General features: G+C 34.3%; 3 protein-coding genes and 1 long non-coding RNA gene across 7 annotated transcripts; 1 reads left to right on the top strand and 3 right to left on the bottom strand.

Annotated features, from left to right (window-relative positions):
• Positions 1-1,792: 1,792 nt before the first annotated feature.
• LOC130955004 (uncharacterized) lies at positions 1,793-7,165 on the top strand. Of its 4 annotated transcripts, none has more exons than XR_009076557.1 (6): positions 1,793-3,875; positions 4,449-4,535; positions 4,631-4,669; positions 4,747-4,839; positions 4,917-5,034; positions 6,754-7,165. It is a non-coding gene; the product is annotated as an uncharacterized LOC130955004 (long non-coding RNA). The 4 variants fall into 4 exon arrangements; XR_009076559.1 differs by having other exon boundaries at positions 1,793-3,806; XR_009076556.1 differs by having other exon boundaries at positions 1,793-4,535.
• Positions 7,166-8,730: 1,565 nt separating this feature from the next.
• Positions 8,731-9,866, bottom strand: LOC130957951 (probable carboxylesterase 1). The gene has a single exon (XM_057884814.1). The coding sequence runs from the start codon at positions 9,859-9,861 to the stop codon at positions 8,788-8,790; it is 1,074 nt and encodes a 357-aa protein (XP_057740797.1). The 5' UTR covers positions 9,862-9,866; the 3' UTR covers positions 8,731-8,787.
• Positions 9,867-15,354: 5,488 nt separating this feature from the next.
• Positions 15,355-16,264, bottom strand: LOC130954293 (50S ribosomal protein L9, chloroplastic-like). The gene is made up of 4 exons (XM_057881030.1): positions 16,223-16,264; positions 15,792-15,889; positions 15,664-15,711; positions 15,355-15,475 (listed from the first exon to the last, which is right to left on the bottom strand). Exons 1-4 carry the CDS (start codon positions 16,262-16,264, stop codon positions 15,355-15,357), a joined length of 309 nt encoding a protein of 102 aa, XP_057737013.1.
• Positions 16,265-21,365: 5,101 nt separating this feature from the next.
• On the bottom strand, positions 21,366-24,028 carry LOC130956865 (uncharacterized). The gene is made up of 3 exons (XM_057883820.1): positions 23,440-24,028; positions 22,273-23,265; positions 21,366-22,186 (listed from the first exon to the last, which is right to left on the bottom strand). The coding sequence occupies exons 1-3, from the start codon at positions 24,026-24,028 to the stop codon at positions 21,366-21,368; spliced, it is 2,403 nt and encodes an 800-aa protein (XP_057739803.1).
• Positions 24,029-24,422: the final 394 nt, after the last annotated feature.

A 24,422-nucleotide genomic window follows, 5' to 3' on the forward strand; every position in this document is an offset into this window, starting at 1 on the left:
CCCTTTCTTTAATTATTCTGAACTCTCTATGCCATGCTTATTAATATTAACCATAATTCACTTTCGGAGGGAGTAAGACATTTATTTATCAGATCTCATTAATCATTATGAATTTGAACTCACTATGCTGTTCTGTGTCCAAACAAGGATTTGCAAAAAATGTTTTTTTTTTCAGTCCAATTAGAATCGTATCTTACAACATAACAAATTAGCATGTTGAAATCAAATTGCACAAGGAAGTAAGAGTTGGAACAATCTATCAATGGTGATTCTACATTATGTGATAAAAAGACAAAACATTCAGTAGTTCCAACCTACAAACACTTCATGAGATACAAAGCAGGAAACCATATGCTTATTTAACACCTTACACGACTTATAATTTCAGAATATAATAAACAAAGCAATAAAACCAAGCACCAAAGGAACTAAGGTAGATATGCACGTAAATCCATAAAACTTTCCATAAGAGAAAGTGCATAATTCAGTCTACAATCAACTCTCTAAGAAGAGACTCTTTAAACAACAAATCATAAGACAACTATACAAACAAATTATTTGAAAACATAAAACAGCCAAAATTGTTAGAAAGAAATGCATAACAGCCAATCAGGTCACATATCTTATCAAGTTACTACACTTTTGAATCCTGGCAAAGCTAGGAAATCTTTGTTTGCACCCAATTGTCCTTGAGGCCCTCCAGCAGAACTAGGTCGACTAGTCAGTTGAGGGAAGTCATTCATGTCAAAACGAGAATTATCACTCGAGTTTACATCATTCAACATATCCATAACATGGCTTTGTGAAAGTGGACCACCAACATTGGGATAAGAGTTCCCTAGCATTGAAATCACATGCGGAGATCCTGAATCAAGAAGCTCTTGTCACCACAAAGAAATACTTTAAAACCTATCGTAAGCTCAAATGAGTATCAATCGTAGGAAAAATATTTATGCATTCAACATGCATAAAAACAAATATAAATTATTTCATCAAGCATATTACATACAAATCTAAAACAACCATCAGTTCTTTAACAGTTTTCAACATGTGGAAGCGAACAATGTGGTTGTATAGAAGAAGGCCAACTAGTTGGACAAGCTGAACCAATGCAAACAGAAAATAAAGTCATCTTCTATATGGCTGCACTTGCACACTCATCTTGCACAAAGCAAATGCAATTAGGGGTCATTGCATGAGAACATCTTTGTGGATAAGTATTGTTCAACACCATTATAATGGATATCCATAAAAATACGTACCTTGTGGAAGCACAACACTCATCAATCGATTCTGTCCCTGTACTCCTAAGCCAGTGCATCCACTGTTTGCACTCATCAATCGATTCTTGCCCACATTACAAGAAAAAAGGTCTATGGCAACGCTTTTTTCTTGCCATGCTTTAAAAGCATGGCCAAAAGTAGTCAATGGTCACGCTTTTATGAGGGTAGCGACTGAATTGAGATTCGACAACGTTTTTTCTTGCTACGCTTTAAAAGCGTGGCGAAAAGGGTCAATGGCCACGCTTTTATGAGGGTAGCAATTGATTCGAGATTTGGCTATGTTTTTTTTGCTACACTCAAAAAGCATAGCCATAGAGAAAAACAGGCACGCTTTTAAAGCGTGGCGACAAAATTTTGTTATAGAATCATTTTAAAAGCGTAGCCGTTTCCTCCAACTCTTTTGGCACGCTTTGGTTCCCCAAAGAAAAAAAATTTCAGAGAGCTCCCTTCGAAATTACTGAGTTACAATTGCAATACACCATCTACTCTTCCAAACTTTAGCTTCCCCCTTCTTTGAATTGCCCTAGCTCATTCAGATCAGAGAACCCTAAGCCCTCCACGCACGAAGAGACGATTGCTCCTAACCCTAACCTTGTCTTCATTGTGCCTCACCCCAACCCACTCTTCATTGTGCCTCACGAAGAACCCCCTAATCGGGATGAAGAATATCATATCGAAGAACCTTAACCTCTCTTCATTCTGCACTCCGCGAAGAACGTCGCCGGCGCGCATGATGCTTCCGTTGGCAATCCCTCTTCTGGCACCCGTAACCCTCCTTTGAGCTTCGCGTGATGGCCCCCTGAACAACCACCCCTGCTCTGTCTCTATCAGCTCCAATCACCGCTATGGTGCCACTGCACCTTCACCTCCGTCGCCGCGCCTCTCGCCGGATCCACCAGCTCTCCTCCGCTCGCGTCTCACGTCTCCGCCTCCGGCCGCCTGTGTCTTGCTCGCATCTCTGTCTCTGCTTCGCTCGCGATTCTATCACGAGCTCGCCTCCACTGCTCAAGCGCTTACTCCCTCTCATCGCACAAGGCTTCGACGTCTCAAACTTTTTCCCTCAAGTTTCACATCCATCTCTTTCTTTGTTGACCTTTATTTAGGAGTGGAAATTTAGAATTAAGATACAGGGATTTTAGAAGATGAAATCTGTTCCTTTCTTTGTTTAATTATGTTCCATTTTTTCTTGTTTTCTAGCTGTATTTTGGTTCAGTATTGTTATGCTTGCCATTTGTTTGATGAATTTCTTGAGAGAGATGGAAAAAAGTGGAACTTGATTTCTGTGTTTCCTATTTCCAATTCACAAGATTTACGTAATTTTCCTCTTGGATTGCTTATGAAATTGGGTGTAAGCAGTTAGTTTTCTCAGATTATTAATGCTGCACAATTTCTAAACTACCATTTTTCACAGTGGAGGAAAAAAACATATAGACGAGGTGGTTATAATCCTATCATAGGCTTTGAAAATGATGTCTACTTCATTGCCAGCATACTATATACTTCATTGCGAAGTCATCTTCCGGTAGGTTAGTATTTTCAATCCAGTCTGTCCACTTGTCTGAAGGAGAACTTGGGGGAACACATTCCCTTAATGCTTTGAGATCACTCAATTTATATCTTATTTCGGCAAACTGTTGCTCAACTTTAGTTTTTCAAACAATAAAATATTGACAAGTAAAATGTGTGTATGAAATGCTAAACTGGGTTTAGAGATTAAACAGGATAAATTCTTTTTTGCTTATCCCATGAATATTATTGGAAATAGATGGTATATGAGGGGTATGAATGTCTTTGGCATCTCCTCTGATAATAGCAGCGGGAGAACAACAGCCTGCAAACAACGAGGGAAGAGAATCGATGGAGGAGTGGGAAGGAGGGTATCACAAAGAATTAGATCTATGGGGCAGCGGTGATGACGTTAGGCCAAAGAGAAGGGGGTTCCAGCAAGAGATGGCGGTGGAGCTCTATGAACAAACTCATCCAGGCTACACTAGGCAAGGAGCAAATTTGGAATCTATGGCAGCAGAGAAACATGGCGGTCAGAGAACGGAGATAGAAGCTGGTCGGGGAACTCGGGGATCATGCTCCAAGTATTGCGGATGAAATCGACAGAGTAAAGGCGATCACAGCGGAGGTGGCCAGGAGATTTCCATCGCAACAGCGGCATCCTTCAGAAGGCTTGACAGAAGTTATAGAACCAGAACACGACGGAACTCCATGCGCAACCTCAAGGTATCCTCACCAAGCACGGAGCAGCACCTAGGAACGTTCAAGGAAGAAGAAGAATCGGGTCGAAATTTGGGCTGGAGATGTTTCGGGTTGCTGAGTTGGGTTTTATCAAACAAGCTTATTTACGTGTGTATTACCTAATTGGCCGTGATTAACAATTTCAAAACAAAACTCAATAGAACTTCACATGTCCACGTGTCAGTCATGGATTGATTCAATGAAGTTAGTCATTGTAGCCACCAAACATTCATGGCCACCATAGACTACACCTAATTATTATAGACTACAGAGAGGGTAATATTTGCATTGTAGAGTTTATACTTTATACCATGTTTACTGTGCTAAGATCTTATTCAGAGTGAGGTTAGTATTTGTTATGCTGTTCAAACATTTTCGATTATGCCAAGCTTATTCCTTGTTGTGCATATTAATTACCTTGACTTTTATTCCATTGCTTTACTTTCAGTTTTCTCCTTCTAATATATACCATATTTCCTCTTATTTTTGTATGAACAGCATGCATATACTATGTAGTGTACTGTTCTCATAATAAATTATATTTAGGTTGATTGTAGATAATTCAGGTTATAATTAGTTGGATAGTTGTTCTTTGTCTCGGGCAATATCTCTTTTGATTCAACATTGGTGAGTGAAACTATATCCTAAATTAGGAACTGAGAGGATAAAATTGAGTTAGATGGAGAAGTAATTGAATTGAGTTACTGCGGCTCGTAGGGGTTCTATTCCCTGGTGGCAATTAGTTTCCTACTTGTATTATGTAGTGTTAATTGCTACTGTTCTCTCTTCCATTATATTCAACTTGAATTTCTCAATTTAGATATCTGAATTATGTACTATTTTTTTAAAATATTTTATACTATGTGAACCATTATTTATTATTTTGCTGTGTTCAATTTCTTTTGCTATTCACTGCAGCTTGTGAAAGTTTCCAAAGAAAGCAGTTATAGTTCAGATGACAGTGATGAGGAAGAAGAAAAACCTTCTAAAACTCCTCAGAAAAGTGTAAGCATCTCGCTTTGTATTTTAATATCACTGTTCGAAGGCTTGTTTTGCTTTGTCTTGTGATTGTGCACTAAAAGTATTTTCCTCTTGCTAAGGATGTCAAGATGGTTGATGCTGTCTCAGCAAAGAAAGTTGTATGTTACTGGTCTCATTTTTTTATTCTTTTTAAATGTTTTAATATCTTTGATGGTAATATATCTTTGCTTTGCAGTCTAAAACCCCTTATACACCTAGTGCTGCAAACAGGTGGATCAAAGACACTATTTGTTGGAAACCTGTCATTTAGTTTGCAATGATCTGACTTGTATGTATTGTATTTCTTATATTTCCTTGTTTATAGTGTATTTTTTTTTCTTATGATGTCATGTTACTGTTGTTCAGTGAGGAGTTTTTCAAAGATTGTGGAGAAGTTGTTGATGTTCGTTTTTCTGTTGACGATACTGGGAGGTTTAAACGCTTTGGACATGTTGAGTTTGCTATTGCAGAGGCAGCACAAAGTGTAAGCTATTGCTTCTCAAATATCTACAGAATAATAAGTTATTTGTGGTGGTTGCATAGCTTTTACTAGCTACTTTTCTAAAGCCAGTCAAATATATTAAGTGTTAATGCTTCTTAGATTCAATACAAGAGTATCCTTTTACAATTCTTTTTGTTGTTCTTGTGTTATCTCTTAAAGTTGTGAACAAACAGATGGATTTGTTTGCACAAAAAGCTTATGATAATGGAATGTGAATCATAAAGAAAAACTGTATTCTTTTTTCTTTTTATTTATTTGCAGGTAACAGGATAAGTTATATATTGTTAACTACTTGTTATTTTGGCTCTTCTAGGTTCCAGCTCCAATATGTGACCATGATTTTATACTTTGTATCTAGATTGAGCCTAGACATGAATTCCTTTTATCCTAAAAAATATGCTTTAGTTTTGTTGGTATCCTTGCCTTTTTATTTTTGTAGCAAAATCCCCATTCCTTGTGAAGTTGACCTGCTTTTGAATGTGTTTTTTGATGAATTACACAATTATAGTAATGGATAAAGTGTGAATTTTTTGAATCCCTGTAAATGGAATGTTCATGATTTTTTAATGAATGAAATATGAAGGTGTTCACTTAAAATCGTTAAGAGTTAGAAAACACTTATAAATTATAACAATTATTATATTTTAAATGATGTAAACTTGCAAATATACCTCTCTTATGTTTAATATTGAGCATTTGGAATGTAAATTGTTGCTCATGTTTTGTTATTATTGAATTAAATTACTCTTTTTTTTTGGTGTCCAATTAAGTTAATCTAATTCAATATTGAGCATTTAAATTTGCTTTTTTGGTCATCGAAAAAAATTGTCTACATTTCTAAAAATTAGCATAGTATTCTATCATGGAACATGTGGCCCAATTTAACACTACAATCCCGATTATGTTTGTGGACCATAAGTTTTTTTTCTTATAATCACAAAATTTTTTTTGCTTTTATGTTAGAAGAATTTCATAGTGTGTTTTAGTAGAAAGTTTTTTAAAATTCCTAAAAATTATTCTCAAAAATATTACCCTTAATTAAATCCTCTTTCCCCCAATTTCAAACTCGTGTGAAAGGTGGGTTTGCCCATTATTTTTCTATGGGCTTATGGAAATGTTTTTAATAAAATATTATGGGAATATTTTCAGTAAAATAAAATTATTTTACTATTTTATTTTTCAAAGTTGCTATAATTGTAAACACACTACATCACATTTACTGTGAACAATTATCCCTAACTACCGCTGCGCCATTAGAGGCGGATACGTCCGAAGAGGACACTCAAGATGGAGACAACACGAATAAAAAGAGACAAAAAGCGGAGTAGTAGAGAATAAAGAAAAGTCAGATTTGGTGGAAAAGAAAGAATTTACAGTTTTGCCTACATCGACTTCAAGGATTCTTCTAGCATGAAGAAAGCTCTAGAACTCAAATGAAATTGAACTTGCTGGTGGTTATTACCTCTCAGTTGAAGACAATGTTTATTATTAATTTTGATAGTGTTTATTATTAATTTGACAGAGTGTAGCGTTGGCTTTGATATGATAATTAACTAAGTTTGATTTCTTTATCCATTTATTTATTATTAATTTTTATTATTTATAGCTTGAGAATGAGGACATGCTCTATCTACTTTTTATTGATGATGATGAAGAGTAGTGCATTCAAATACCATGTTGATTTTTGGTTATCACTGCTAGTATTTAACAGGTTATCACTGCTACTAGAACCATAAAACATCATCAAGAAAGCCGAAGCAATGGGGAAGCCCGAAAATCCTGAAGAAGCTACTGTGGAAACTACCAGAGCATAAAAGCTTCTCAGTTGTTGCTAAATGCCATTGAAATCCTGAAGAAGAATCTGGATGTTGTACGTCTCTGAGCACATAGTGGAGGCTGATGATTAGTTTGGTGAATTGGGTGCACATATGTGAGGAGGTTGATCAAACTTATTGTTAGATAGGATGGCAAAGTTATTGGAATTGTAACTCGTATTAGGAATACATTGCTTAGTTGTTATCACTTTGGTTTTTGATATTTTGTTATACTGTCATGTGATTAAACATTTCTTTTGGTGACAAGTTTATGTATGTAGGATTAGTGGATTTAAAAATATTGGTCATTGTCTAAATTTTAAAATCATTTATTAATTTTGTAAGGTTTTATTACAAAGATTAAAAAAGATTAAAAAAAACTATAGGTTACTGAACAAACTTTTTGTCACGCTTTAAAAGTGTAGTCATATTGTATAACAGTCATCAATTGTCACGCTTTAAAAGCGTAGCCATATGTCTTGTTATTGCCACGTTTTAAAAGCGTAGCCATATGTCTTGTTATTGGCACGCTTTAAAAACGTAGCTGTATCTTTCTCTATTGGCACGCTTTAAAAACGTAGCCATATGTCTCCATTGGCACGCTTTAAAAGCGTAGCCATATCTGGCACATATGACCACGTTTTTAAAGTGTGGCGATCTTTAAAAGCGTAGCAAAAAATAAAGCGTGGCGATAGGTTACCAAAAGCGTGGCGATAGAGCAACCGGCACCGTTGCAGTTGTGACCCTTTTAAAAGCGTACTGGTAGCTCAAAAAGCGTGGCGAAAAGCTATCGCTATGCTTTTTTTACTTTTCGCCACGCTTTAAAAGTGTAGCAAAAGGCATGTTTTCTTGTAATGCCACCTTGAAGTCGTGCATTGGCAGCATCCAGATCATGTAGCGTTACATCCTTTAGGGGGAAACAAAATTCCAAATCACAAGAAACTATTACCATCAAGCCAGTGTATCAAACACAATCTTACTAGGTCTGAGCATCTAGATGTGTTCCTTTGCAAAACTTATCCAAATAATTTTTTTAGTGTTAAAAAAAACTAATAAGATCAAAGCATTTATGTCATTTGAATTGAAATCTATAAAAGAATTTGTACCCCAAAAATACAAAGGAATTATGCTTATAGTTTATCCTTCCATGTATCGATCTTGATAATAATAATATTGGGTGAGAGGGAAGGATACCGTGAGGAAAGCGGCGCTGCTTGTAACGACGACGGCGGCGATGCTTTCAAGCACGGAAATGGCACGACAGACGGAGAGAATGGGGCACCCAATGAGACGGTTATGCTCGGGTGGCGACGACGGTGCCAGAACGGGAGAGGAGATACAGAAGATTAGGGTTCATTGTGTGGGAGCATGATTTGGAAAAGAATCAAAGATTGAATTTTTAATATTTTAGTAAATTATATAATTACTCACTTTGGGCTATAATTTAACTACCAATAGTTTAACTATAGTTAACATAGCAACCAATTAAAGGATGACATGTCACAGAGAGTAATATGCATGTTATTATAGGAAGGATAGAGTAGAATTTACCTAAATTTTAATGTTTTTCTAGCATTTTTTCCCCTAAAATTTAGGTCTAAAAATATATCTAAATCTTTTAAGCCTGTATTCATCTAAAATTCCCTCCTTTATAGTACTATCATGCAAATTAAAAGATATAATGTGAAGAAAAAAGAAAACTTGTCATGTAACATAAAAATAGCTTATAAATTTTCGGACATATGGATACATTTCAGTAAACAATATTAATAAGGAGGCAGGCATGCATGCATGTCGGAGATTATGAATCTTTAATTTATGCATTTTGAGTGAGTCCTACACTCACTTATTACAAACATCAATATCTAAAACAACAAAAGTTCATTTCTCACGCAAGATCAGATCAGAATAGATAACAGATTCATTGTTGCTTAATGAAAGTAGCAATCCTTGGCACGACGAGACGAGAGTTTTCGTCATATGGCTTATAAACTTGATCGGAATGTCCAATACCCTTATTCAGTTCCAGCTCAACACGCCCACCCCAACTACTATTCTTCAGATCCCTAAAGTAGTTCTCTCCAGCAGGTCTCAACGGATCAGTCTCCGCCACACACACCAAAACCCTCCTACACCCAAGTGTATCTAAATCTTCCACCGCCGGTTTCAGCCTTGGATCCTCTGGCCCCTTATTATCCTTGCACATATACAGCCATTGCCTATCTTCCCCTAATCCACCAAAGAAAGGGTGCACCATAATCGCACCCTCCACATTTATACCCTGCGGTGGTCCTGTTTTTCCCACTTTGCTTACCACGTAATGGGTGATGTTACCGCCGGCACTGTTTCCCGCGACGAAAACACGCTGCATGTCGGCGTGGTGGTTTAGCCAAGGCTCCGGCCCGTGCCCGTTTGCATGCAATGCGATCCAATTGAGGGAGGCCAAGGCCTCCTCGTAGCACGCAGGTGGTGGTCGGGCCGGGAACTTGGAGTACTCTACGGAGACAGCGAGGACGTTGGATTGATTGGCGATGTCGGCGAGATGGTTAGTATATTCTGGACCGAGGGCGGACCTGGAGCAGAAGCCACTCCCATGGAAGTAGAGGACGACGGGGAGTTTTTTGTTTTCGTGGTTTTTTGGGAGGAAGAGGCGAGCGGTGAGGCCGAGGTTGGTGGTGGTGATTTCAACATCCTTTATGTGGAGTTCGAAGGGAGGAACGAATGCTGGTGGAGGACGGAGGACCTCCACGGTTTCGTCTGTGTAGACAACAAAGAACTCGAATTGGTGAAATATCTCCTTTGTCGGCGGGGTAGCTGCCACTGTTGACGTTATGAGTTTTTTGTTGTTTGTTGCAGTGCTTAGAGAGAGAGATTGATGAATCTTAGGGCTGTAGGTGAATGAAAGGTTTGTTTCCCGAGGTGGCATAGGGGTCATCAGACGGAAGAAAGCATGTTGCTTGAGGACGGAGGAGCTCAACGGTGTGATAGTTGCCATTGTTGTTGGAGTGCCAAGATAGAGTGATGAGTGTGACGAGGGTTTAAGTGGACCGAGGCTTCACTTATATAATCAATGAATTCACCAAATATGCATTCTCCATTCTTCATGGAAAAAGAGAACATGTTAGCTGGAACTGGAATATACCTTTTTTAAATTGTTATTATTCTTGGAAGTGTTTGATAACCAACAAAATTTAGGCAAAATCAAATAGAATTTATTTTAATATTTATTAATTATTATAATAATTAATATATATTAAATAAGATAAATTTTAACTTTTTTTTTCTTTAGTATTACTAATTATTCTTAGTCATATGGGCATATGCATAAGATATCGAATATGAATATAATTAAGAAGAATATTAGGGGTTAGTAGGTTTTGTAATTTATAGCTATTAATTAATTATTATTAATATTTTTAATAGTATAAAATTATATATAATGATATAAAAATGTGATTACTCATTTTTTTTACTAGTTAAGTGCTGACCAAATTTAATAAAGATATTAATCTTTAAATTTTCTCTATAATTATATTACTTCTTGAGTATTTGACAACTACTACGTGCATCGAGTATAATATTGACTTTTAAATTTTAATTTTAAATAAAAATAAAAATAATTTTTAATTAATTAATATTAATTAAATTTTTATTATAAAATTTTATTTTTAATTCTTACTTTAAAAAAAATTTAAAATTTAAAATTTAAAATTTAAAATTTAAAATTTAAAAATTAAAATTTAAAATAAAAAATAATTAATTTTTTAGTTAAATTCAATTATATTTGAATATAGAGGAGAAATTGAACATGTGAATCATGCTTTCATTTAATTTTTCATTTTAAATAATATTATACATCCGAGTCTTTTGAATATTTTTGTTAATTAAATTTAATTAAATTAATTTACTATAATAAAAATTCGTTATGACTAATATTATTTTAAATCTTATTATTTAATTTGATTAAATTTAATTCATAAAAATACTTAAATTTATAGCATTAATCTTTTTTTTTATCGTTGTCGATCTGAAATACAGGTACCATCAATGTTGTATTTATTTTTCGCCTCCTTTCTAGATGGTCAATTTGTACATATTATTATTCTCCTGAAATTTTTTAATTTTTTATGTAAAAAATTCTGTTATAAAAATAAATTTTATTTGATTAATAATACTGTTAAAATTCAAGAGAAAAAACTAAAAAAATAAATTATATTTTTAAATGTGTTGAAAATGAAACAATACAAAATTATATATATATATATATAAAACCAGTGACAGATTAAAAAAATTTTAAGAATGAGACCAAAAATATATGTACTAAAATAAATTTTGTTACATTTGTTAATTATATAGAGATATAAAAATTAAAAAGAGTTAGTAAATATTTTTATTTTCTTAAAATATTATACATTATATATAATTTATAAAAAATAATTTTTTATTTCTAAAACTTGAACTTAAAATATTTTAATTAAATTATAAATAACTTGTTATCCTAACTAATTTTTTTATACACATTTAATAATAAAAGACTGAATCAATTGATATATTAACGCCTAATAATATACTAGTATTTATAATTTAAAACTAAAATTATATATAAATACTAGAAAAATTAAATCTGTATATGAAAAGTATATTTATAAAAAATAATAGAAATTTAATTTATAATTTTTATTTTTTTTAAATAATTAAATTTATTATATATATTTTTAATTTAATTTTAATATAATATTAGATGCAAGATTTTATACATCTGTTTAATTATATATTATAATTAAAATATTTTTTTATTAATATTTCTAAAATACAAAATATATTCTAAATTAGTAAACTAATTAATTTATTTTAAAATTTTATATACAACATAGGTATATAATAGAACAAAAGATAAAAGATAAGTAATAAAGATGAATAAATTGAGAATAAAATAAAATATAAAATCATGAAAAAATAAAAATTTGTATTAATACCTAAATTATAATTATTTGAATTAAAATTTATAATTAAAAATATCAAAAAGAAAAACAATGAAATTGGAAGATATATAGAGTCATAGAGAGCTATATAAAAAAATTATAAAAAATTTAAAATTTATTTTTTGATGAAAAAAATGACCACTAGATAAAAAAAGAGTTAAAAATATAAAAATAAAAAAAGAGTTTAAGAAAATAAAGGAATGACGACACAAGGACTAAAATTAATTAGGTTAAATAATAATAAAAATAAAAAAATAAATTTGAGATTTTAATTAATTAAATGTAATTTATTTGTAGTAGAATCATTTAAAATTTGAAGTGAAGGTACATTATATATTATTATTTTTTAAAAAACAAAAATTGAAAATACAGTGGGGGAGGTGCTCCTCGTTATTGTTACTGGGTCCGTGCCCGTATATAACCAACTACTATCAGAAATAAATTTACTGCTACTAATAACTGCTAACCTAATTCTCAACTACTTAATATTCTTTGATAAATACAATATAGACATTGAAGGCTCAACTGAACCATTCTTCTTCAAAATTTGCGAATCCAAAATCTTCTTGGGGGCAATTGTTTACAGGATACTTGGCAATTTTAAATTGTCTAGGAACGTTGGGTAGATAGCAACCTTGCTGAGGTTTTCTTTGGAACACATGATGAAATAGTGTAAATTGAGTTATAAAAAATTGTACGTGTATATTAAAATCAATTATTAAATTATTTATTATATATTTATATATATTATTTAATTTATTTATATATTTATATAAATGATTAATTTTTTTTATATACATGTAATATGATTTTTGAGTTATTCTAAAGCAAGTATTTATATTACCAAAGAATTAAGTATCAATTCATTACTGTATATATAGGAATATGTTGTTGGTATTTATAAAAGTTTTTTAATTATACTGTTATAAAAGTATTTCATTATTTTATTATAACAGATTTTATTATTATAATGAATAAATAATTTGTTCAAAAAATATATGAAACAACATTATAAATATACATTATATTGTGACTGATTTTATGTTTATAAAATATTTTTATTTTCAATAGGTTGTGAAAATTTTTTTATAATATCAAAAAATGCAAATGATTTCTATTCATAACTAAATATATTTGTGTTTATAATAATCAAATTTTATATATAATATTATCAAATTAGATGATTCACATTTATAATAAAATACAATTAAATAAAAAAATAAATTAAACTTGAAATTGTAATCATTAAAAACCTTATAGAATAATCAAATTCAAGGCCTAGAATATTACACTAAATCCCATCGTACTCAGTTCATCGATCAAGCTAAGGCAAGGACCATATATTGATCCACCGAAATAGGAAGGAAGGTTAGAAGAAGAAGAAGAGAAGTTGCAGAGGCCAAAGGGCAAAAACAAAGAAAAGGAAAAATAATTAACGAGGAGTAGACTGGGGCCCCAATGCCCCTCACAACAACTAATGGGGACGGTGACAGTTGAAGAATAAGTATTCTTAGTCGAGAATTAATGATTCCATGGATTAACTGCAAAAATTTGGAATTTTTTCAAAGGTTGGCTTGAAGTCGATCAGGATATCATCAGATCAAGGTGAGAGGAAGGGTTATTCCTATTTTTTTTACACGGCACTAAATTATGAGAACCAAATTTTTTTTAAGGTGGATAAAAAGTAAAACTCAAAAAATTTTAACTAAATAATTATTTAAATAAAATTAAGTTAAAAAGGGTTTAAACTACCTTATCTAAATTTAAAATTGAAATTTCATAGTTTAAAAATTTACCAATGCAAATTTAACTCAGAAAATTATTTAAAGTGCGAAAATATAATTAATTATGAAAAATATGTACCAACATGATAATTAATTATACATGCTTAGAATTATCCGGTACAGTGTATGATAAAAATAAAAATATAGAAATAACCAAAAAAATATTTAGAATATAAACCGGAACACTTATTTTTAAAATTTTGGTCCTACGTAGGACTAATGGACGAAAAGACGAAAATATCCCTCACTTAGTGGCCATAAAAACAAGTGACTTCATCGAATTTCATTCATTTGTTCCAAGTGAGAGAGAGAGCTCGAGACTTGAGAAGAGAAGAGAAGCCCTAACTCCAAAAATACTATTAACTTCCACCTTTAAATCTACTTTTTTCACAAATCGAAACTCCAGTCGACGATCTGTTTATGGTGATACATCGCTCTTAACTCTCTCTACGTTTCTATATCACTTTTGCGGTTTTAATTACGAGAACTCTACCCTATTTCTCCATTTTTCTCAGTTTTTGTGTTTTGGATATATGAGTATTGAAATTGGTGATTTTGATGCATTAAGAAAAACTCAAACTCAATTTCTAGGAGGGTTTTGACTTATGATCATTTAGAGTAAGATATATAAACTCTTTCCCTCTTTTCTCCTAATTTGTATGAGAATCTAGTATGAACAATATGAAATTTTGAATGAAATTAGATTGAGTACAGTTGCTTGGTTGCTTGGCTTGGTTGGTGGTTATTGAGGCTTGACTTGGTCGGAAAAAGAGGTTTAAGAAGTTGGAACTGTCGTCAATTAAGGTACGGATTTTGGTTTCAAGTAATCATTAAGTAATTCTATGTGAAATTTAAGCTAATTGACTTTAGGATACTATTGGATTGATGTTGTTAATGTTAATGATTTAGTATGGATGTGTGAAATTGAATGTTGGTTTGCATGTTGAATAAAATATAGGACGGAAGCTGTGATTGGGTAAGTTATATCCTTTGGTGATATTGGTAAAGTTGATATTTGTGATATGTTGATGGAGATTAGAAGTCTTGTAAATAATGTGTGAATGTGTGATTGGGATGATTAATTGTTGGTTTTGGAAACACTACAAGAGACACGCCGAATAGCGGCGGTTTTCAACTATCCCAAAACAAAATTTCGGCGGTTCCACAAACGTTGTCTATTAGGGAGTGGAGATTTGATTTTGTGGCGGTTTTGTGAAATAACTGGCATAACCGCAGCAAATACGATAATTGATTTTGCGGTGATTGCAGAACCGCCACTATTTTGGTCCGTGGATTTAAAAAAAAATCTACAGCGGTTTTAAAACCACCGCAGATTTGGGTGGGTTCTTTTAAAAATGTGACGGCTTCGAATCGCCACAATTTCATACATGAGTTTAAAAAAATGACAGTTTTAAACTAGAATATGATTTTTACAAATTCTAACTTTCATAACCTTAAAAGGAGACTACTCTATCCATAACTTTCATGAAAATAGTACATTCCAAACAAAGGTCCTAAAACTTGAATACATAGTCAAATAGGAAATATGAACGTAAACCATTGAACTAGTACATTAAGAATCCTTCCTCTATTAGAAGTTTGGGACAAAATCACATAAAGCTTGATGTTTGAAGATTCATACAGTGGTTATTTACCTTGAACCAATGCAAGCCGGTAGCTCCAAATGTGCATTATTAGCATATAGAACTTCATACTCGTGCTTTAGTTAGCAAAGACATTCAACCTCATTCTCGTTGTAACTTCTGGATGCAGCTTTAACTCTGCGATATATTCTCTGGTTTCACGTATATCTGGAAGTTCGACAATTCTCTTGTCCACCTCCCTATGAAAATCACAAAAGATCACATGATAATTATTCATAAACATACTTGTTCCTTAATATTTTAGTGCTTTAAAGGAAGAAGAAAAGAATAGTCATTCACATTTAAAGTAGAATAAAATGTTACCTAAGACTAGTTAGTACTCCCAATTCTTAAAGAGAAAGACTTGTGCACATCAGACAGATAGTACATTTGAAGCTGCCCATTGATAATGTTAACAAGATCTTGAGCTATAACAATGAATAACAAGCAAATTTAGAAACATAATTCATATAGAGCATAAATCAACAGCTCAAAATTGCACAGAACAAGCCTCACCTTTCAAAAATTAGTCTTCCTTTACCACCTTTCCGCTTCACCTTGAAAGCCCCAACTGTTTCAAAAATTCGAGCAAGTTGTTGTGCCTCTTTTTTTACCTGCAGAACTAGAAACTCAAATATTGAAGAATGTATACAATAATCATATAGGAGGGGGGAAACTATACTAATAATGAAAAAGTATCAAAGTAGTTGTAAACTTTCCTGCATTGAAGACAATAAGATATGAAAATGAAATGGATTTTCAGAATAAAAACTAATATGGAGTTAGAAGTTAAAAAGACAGCAGGATTTTTGTAACACTAGATTTATACGTAAAGCTTACCAATAGAGGTTTGTTACCATCTACTCCTACACACAAATAGAAACCTTCATTTCACATTAACAGAGACACATTCTATCCAAGTATGGATTGGAGGGGAAAAAGATTACTAGATTTTTCTCAGCCTCAATTCTTTCTTCCTTTAACTTCATCTCCCTAGAAGATGCAAGAAAAATTCAATTTAAATTGTGCAAAAAATACATACATTATTGTTAATATTTTTATATGGCAATGCATATTTTTGCATAGAGAAGCTGTGATGAGCAGATAATTTATACGCTTTTTGGTATTGTTTTTAGATAGTTTTTAGTATGATTTAGCTACTTTTTAGTATATTTTTATTAGTTTTTAAGCAAAATTCACATTTCTGGACTTTACTATGAGTTTGTGTATTTTTCTATGATTTCAGGTATTTTCTGACTGAAATTGAGGGACCTGAGCAAAAATCTGATTCAGAGGCTGAAGAAGGACTGCTGATGCTGTTGGATTCTGACCTTCCTGCAATCGAAATAGAATTTTTGGAGCCATAGAAACCCAAATGGTGCAATTTTAATTGCGTTGGAAAGTAGACATCCAGGGCTTTCCAGAAATATATAATAGTCCATACTTTGCTCGAGTTTAATTTTGATATGGGGATGGCGTTGGTGTTGTTCGACGTTATGGGGGTTTGGGGTGTTTGACGGAGATGTGACGGCGCTGGTAAAGAAATCGGTGGCACCGATTGGGGGGAAGGAAATCGGTGGGACCGATTTGTGGGAAAGGGAGGTGCTGAAATCGGTGGCACCGATTGGTGACCCGTTGCCACATGTCGCGCATGCAGGTGGCTCCCGTGGTGGCCCGTGACCCTTATCTCTATTTCCCCTACCGTATACCCCTCTCTCTTTCACTCTCCAACACTCTCTCTTTCACTCTCAACTTTCCCTTTCTACTTCCTCTCAACCCCACTCCTTCACCATTGTTGGACCACCACAGATCAGGGAAAGAAAAAAAAATGCCAAAAAAAAGAAAAACTAAGGAAGTAAATCAACCGGAGCTTCATATTGTTAATTATCTTGGAGATCCAAATCATGTAAGTTTTTTTTTCATAATTTTATTTAATGATAATGATAGTGATAATTTTAGATTTTATTAACAGTATATATTGTAATGACACTAAGTAGAAATTAGAAATTAAACATATATGTATGTATTTTATTATTAGGTGGTTAGAAATAGAAATAAAAATAAGAATAAACCTTGTATGTATGTATGTATGTATGGAGATGAGATGAATGTTTGTTTGTAATGGTGATGAAGATGAAGCTTTCTGGGTAGTGTATTTTAATGTAAAAAAAAGGAAAAAAAATATTTGAAAAAATAGTACATTAAAAAAAAAGAAAAGAAAATATGTACCTAATAAATTGGAATAGGGAGATATTAATATATTATTGTTGTTATTGTCAGTGTTAGTAATCGAATTTAATTAATTGTTACGATTAATAATGAAAATTTTATTAGTTATTTTATTTATGATCGTTAATTATTATGATTAATAATAAAATTAGTATATATACTGTTAGAATAGTAATAATAATAAAAAATTAGTATGTTGTTTGGTTTATATAAATAATAATAATAATAATAATAATAATAATAGTAATAATAAATAATAATAATAGAAAAATTAGTATGTATGTTATTTGAATAATAATAATAATAATAATAATAATAATAATAATAATAATAATAATAATAATAATAATAATAATAAATTAGTATGGTACGTTTTATACGAATAATAATAATAATAACAATAATAATCATCATAATAATAATAGAGAAATTAATATGTATGTATGTATGCTGTTTGAATATAATAATAATAATAATAATAATAATAATAATAATAATAATAAAAAATTTGGTATGGTTTTTTTTATACGAATAATAATAATAATAACAATAATAATAATCATAATAATAGAGAAATTAGTATGTATGTATGCTGTTTGAATAATAATAATAATAATAATAATAATAATAATAATAATAATAATAATAATAATAATAATAATAATAATAATAATAACTTAGTATGCTTTTTTTATTATACGAATAATAATATTAATAACAATAATAATAATCATAATAATAGAGAAATTAGTATGTATGTATGCTGTTTGAATAATAATAATAACAATAATAATAATAATAATAATAATAATAATAATAATAGTAGAGAAATTAGTATGTTTGCTGTTTGAATAATAATAATAATAATAATAATAATAATAATAATAATAATAATAATAATAATCAGAAATTAGTATGCTGTTTTTTTGTTTGAATTGGTTTTATGCTGGGAATTAGTTTTAATGGACATGTTAAGTATACTTGTGTTATTGAATAATATAGTTGTGTTATATTTGTTCTTATACTGGAAAATGTGGTATTGTAGGCTTCAAGGATGTTGATGTGCGATCATTTACACCCGTCGGATCCATATAACCAAATTGTTGAGGCACAGTTACGCGAGACTGGATTTTATTATGTATCCCAAATTGGAGTTATTAAAGGCCAGTCAGCAATGATTAATGCTCTGATTGAGAGATGGCGGCCCGAGACTCATACTTTCCATTTTCCGGTTGGTGAGTGTGCCGTGACCTTGGAGGATGTGGCGGTAATTCTCGGTCTGCCAACAAATGGTCTTCCGGTTACAGGTCCGACCATGAGTAGCTTTGAGGCATTGGAAGCCGAGTGCTTGCACCACTTTGGAGTTGCACCCAGCAAAAATGAATGTAGAGGGAGCTTTATAAAGTTAACGTGGTTTAGGGGTGTGAGAGATCGTATAGTGTTGAATGATGATGTTAGCATGCAGATGTATGTAAAGTGTCACATAATGTTGTTATTTGGGAAAGTTCTATTTGCAGATAAGTCGGGTGCAGGGGTGCACTGGAAATTTTTACCCTTGCTCCGCAACTTCGGCCAGATCATACAGTTTAGTTGGGGTTCGGCATGCCTGGCACACTTGTATAGATCATTGTGCAGGGCAACTCGTGTCGACTGCAAGGAGATGGACGGTCCACTGACACTGTTGGTCAGTTGGGCTTGGATCCGGCTACCATTTCTAGCGCCGATTCCTGGCAATTCCCGAGTGTTTCCAATTGCAAACAGGTAATTTTGATTAAAGTATGCATTGAAATAATTGATTTAAATTGTATTTTGTTTATGGTAAGATAAGTTAACAAATGGATTGTCCGTCTGCAGGTGGCATAACTGGGACCGTCAAAACTATGCCTACCGATATAAAACGCTTGCCCACTACAGGAGGTTGTTGGATGATCTAGAAGAAGGACAGGTATTGTGTAAAATACAAGTACCTTATGTAAATTCTTAAGTGAAGTAATTGTTGTGTAATCATCTTACTGGGAGAATTGTCTAGTTTCTTTGGCAGGTTTATGGCATTGGATACATCGACCCAGACGTAATTCCCTTAGCCATCCATCATAATTCGGTGGTGTGGAGTGTCACAGTGCCACTTATATCTTTTGAATGCATCGAGTGGCATGCTACTGATAGAGTCAGGAGGCAATTTGGATTGACACAGGGTGTTCCTAGTGAAGTGCAGGATCTAGGTGCATCACATGGGGAAGTTCTAACTGGGCCTAAGAATCAAGATTGGGCCAATACCCACTCGCGTTGGGTGATGCAATGGACCAATCGATATAGTCACATTCTATCTGAAGACTTGGAGTATTTACATTATCCGTTAGAAATTTACATGCATTGGTACCGAGAGGCATATGGTGACCACTTGCAATTGTCAAACCTTGTTTTTGAAGAGAATCCAGAAGGTCCTCCTCCACCACCACCACCACCGGCACCAGAACCGGAACCGGAACCGGTGGCCGTACCTCCACCACCACCGCCACCGGAACCGCCACATCAGGGGGTTGAGTATTTTGCACCATATGTTCCTTACACGCATCCGTCTGATTATTACTCAGCGTCAGTCCTGTCACACCATCAGTTTTGGGGTGGTCCACATTCTGAGTATGGAGAGCAACCTTCATTCAGTCAGCTACTTGGTTTGATGGCATCGGGGTCGCACCAGTCACATTCAGGTAATTATATTGACATTCCCACCGACCATCAAGCACATTTTGGTGGAATTACTCCAGCTAGGAGGTCATTGGATTTGGGATATCGGGGTCGCACTTCATCTGATAATTCTGGTGCCAGAATGTCTGTTGACTCGAGCAGAAGTAATGAAGCGGCGGGAGGGATCATACAAAGTGGAAATCCTAGACGTATTCCGATGACTCTGATTCATGAGAGTCATAGAGCAGTTCATCAGGATGAGGTTGAGGATGAGTCTGAGGATGAGGGTGATGATGAGGATGAGTCTGAGGATGAGGGGGATGACGCTGATGAGTCTGAGGATGAGGGTGGTGATGAGGATGACGATCCTGCTGACGAGGATACAGCACCTAGTGCAGGTAAAACATAATGTTAGTAATGATTTGTATTTATATTTGTAATTGTATTTGTATTTATATTTGTATTTATTTTTGTATTCATATTTTTATTTGTATTTATATTTGTATTCATGGTGAACTTGTACTTATATTTACATTTATATTTATATTTGTATTTGTATTTGTTGTGTTTACATAGGTACGGCCACAAGTGAAAAGGGTAAAGGTTACAACCTTAGAGCTGATCCTCCACGTCGGAGTGCAAATCGGTATACACCATCCGCCTTTAACAGGATTGCAAAGAAGTGCAGAAAGATATACAAAGATATCAAGTGGGCACCGAGGAAGTGAAGTTGTAACTAGTTAATTATTGAGAATGTTACCTAGGTTCTTACTACTATTTAAGAAATAATGTGTACTATTGACTCATTGAGTATGTTAACTAGGTTATTATTGTTAAGTAGGTTGTTATTGTTGACTATGTTTATTTGGTTATTGGTATCTACTTATTGATTTTGTAGACTACATTGTTATTGTTGTCTATGTTAATTTCATTATTAGTATTTAGTTATTGAGTATGTTAACTAGGTTGTTATTGTTGACTATGTTAACTAGTATTTACTTATTGAGTATTTACTTAATGAGTACTACACGTAGATTGTTATTACTTCTTGCGTATCTCCTATCGTGTATGTTAATCAGGTTTGAAATGAATATAAGCACTGGTTGGTCAATTCAAAAGTCAATGTCGTACATAAATGAAATCCAAACGAAATGTAAAAAAAGGTAACTACTACTATTCGGTTGGACCTGCACTCGGTCCACCACTTTGACGACATCTACTGCGACTATGGCCCTCGGCACCGCATTGCTTGCATCGCCTCGGGCGACGCAACATACGAGTGTCCATCTCATTCAAGAAGCGGGTCATCTTCGGCCGGCCCTTGGCAACCCGTCTGAGGAACGGGTTTCCAACGAATCTAGGTCCATGATAAGCAGGCCACATTGCCGGATTTCCCAGTGGTCGAAACCTAGCCCTGTATACTCTTCGAATTTGGTCCATCTTGTAAACGTCATTAACGAACACTTTCCAATCCAACCTCTGATTTGCACAACACGTAAACACGTGCCTACACGGAATTCGGTCAACCTGGAATTCACCACAGTCACACCGATAGTGGCGCAGGTCAACTGCATACTCAACCCCACTAGGCATCTCGCGTACTTCGAAGACTTCATTTTCTCTATCAAAACAGCTAACCTGTATGTTACCTGATGCTCGTTGATTTGCATTCAGCTTGGTTGTCACCATCTCAGAGAATATAAGTCTAGCACTGATTCGGGCTTCAGCCTCAGCTCTTTTCCTAGTGAACAACTCATTCAGCCTGTAAAATGTCGCCTTAACAAGTGCAGTGACTGGGAGATTGCGTGCACCCTTTAAGACGGAGTTGATACATTCCACAAGATTGGTGGTCATATGACCCCATCGGTAACCACCATCAAATGCCAAAGCATACTGCTCACGAGGGATCCGATCAAGCCAATTGGTGTAAGCTTCACCCCGTTCCTTTAATCGTTCATAGCGCATCTGGTACTCCCTGGTCGTCCTTGAATATCCTATGAAAAACATTCAGTCAGCTATGAACACCAGTCTATTTGATCATGCTTACAATAAATTAAAAGTTCATTGTATACAAACTTACCAATGTTGACGATAAGCTTCTGCAGGTAAGGTGCTTTGAACTTCCTCAAGAAGTTGGACTCAATATGCCTGATACAAAACATATGGAAAGCTCTTGGAGGAGACCACGCCCCATTACTTCGTTCAATAGCTGACCTAATCGAATCGTGTCGATCGGAGATTAGTCCGACACCATCACGGGTCACCACATGTTGACGCAGGTTGCTCAGAAAAAAGTGCCATGCATCAGAAGTCTCTCCCTCCACTATGGCAAATGCAATAGGCACGATGTTGTTATTACCATCTTGTGACACTGCAACCAATAAACAACCCTTGTATTTTCCATACAAATGAGTCCCGTCCACCTGCACCACTGGCTTGCAGTGTCTGAAGGCCCTTATACAGGGGTAATAACTCCAGAAGACTCTATGTAGAACACGTATATCAGGAACCAAATCATCCCCCTGGTAAGCTGGCATTGTTTCAAAGTGAACCACTGCTGATGGCTCTTTGTGGCACATGGCCTCAAACCATATCGGCAAAGCTTCATACGATGCTTCCCAACTTCCAAAAATTGATTCGACCGCCTGCTGCTTTGCTAACCAAGCCTTGCGATAACTGATGGTGTAGTTAAACTTTGACTGGATATCAGCAATTACAGATTTTACCTTTATAGACGGGTCAACCTCTACCAACGGCTTTATTGCTTCTGCAACTGTCTTGGAATCCAGCTTCGAATGGTCTTGAGAAATAGTAGACCTGGTACAAGTATGACTTCCATTGTACCTCCTTATCTCCCAACAGTACTTCTTCTGCATTTTGGTTACCCGGATCAACCAGTCACAACCATTCCCATATTCTATACATTGGGCATAGAATGTCGTCGGTTCCGACTCATATACCCGATAGTCCACACCTCTCCGGATGGTATAATCTTTCATTGCCTTGATTACTGCCTCCCTTGAGCTGAATTCCATCCCCACTGTGAACTCACCATCCGCCACAACAGGAGGGGCTACATACATCAAAAGTAACAAATGCTTCATTATGTACTCAGTAACAAGTCCTTCATTACAACTCAATTAATAAACATACTTTACTAGGTAAGATCGTTATAGTCTTATTTTTCTCTATTCCATCTACGTAAACAACAATTCAGAGATTCACGTAGCTAGCTAGGTTTACGCACCTGTATTCATACATTCCGGAAACTCCGGTGCGTGCATAGCCCCCAAATCCAACGACCGCATGAAAGAAGGCTCTTGAAACGGATGCGGGTTTGCTAGTGCATTTGCAACTTCCGCCACATCTGCATTCATGTCGCCAACAGCTTCTTCTTCGTCCTCACCTGGACCGACGATCTCATAGTTACTTTCAAATTCATCTTCGCTTTCACTATTATAATCTTCCAACTCAATGTTACGGTCTGCTTCAGATTGCTCAAACTCAATATATAACTCGATGCACGATATTCGGTGGCGATTTTCCATGTACATTGAAAACATTTCCTGCATACTCGCTTCGTCCATCACATACTTGGTTTGAAATTGAACAAACCCGCCAAACACAGGTAAAGGATACCTGTACAAAATACACGATATTTTCCTACATCTTTGCGTGCCTATCTTCTCACAAATCACACCTTTCAACTCCTCAAATGAAAATGTGAACGGAATAACAACATCTAATGGATTTTCACACACAAATTGAACTCCCTCATATGTTTGTAATAAGATCTGCCCGTAGTAATAAATCTTCAATACAACTCTATCATCCATAACACTATCTATTTCCAGCCTCACAGAAATTTTTTTTACACAAATAAAAGAGAAGAATCAGAGAAGAGAAGAGAAGAGAGGAGAAGAGGATGATCATTAGCGAACGAGGAAGAAATGGGGCTTCTGTGATACCAACATCCGTTTTTGTGTTGACTAATGGCAAATCGGAGGAACCGACCGCTGCACACCCAAATCGGTGGGACCGATTGGTGAACCCGGATTAAAAAAAAATTAGACCACACACAAATCGGTGGCACCGATTTCATACCCAACAGCCTCCCCCTTCCACAAATCGGTCCCACCGATTTTACCCCTCACTCACACAAATCGGTGGTACCGATTTCCCCTACCTCAAATCGGTGCCACCGATTTCTTCCCCCTAAATTCCAAAAAC

Source organism: Arachis stenosperma, chromosome 10, assembly GCF_014773155.1.
Source record: "Arachis stenosperma cultivar V10309 chromosome 10, arast.V10309.gnm1.PFL2, whole genome shotgun sequence".
Classification (NCBI taxonomy): Eukaryota; Viridiplantae; Streptophyta; class Magnoliopsida; order Fabales; family Fabaceae; genus Arachis; species Arachis stenosperma.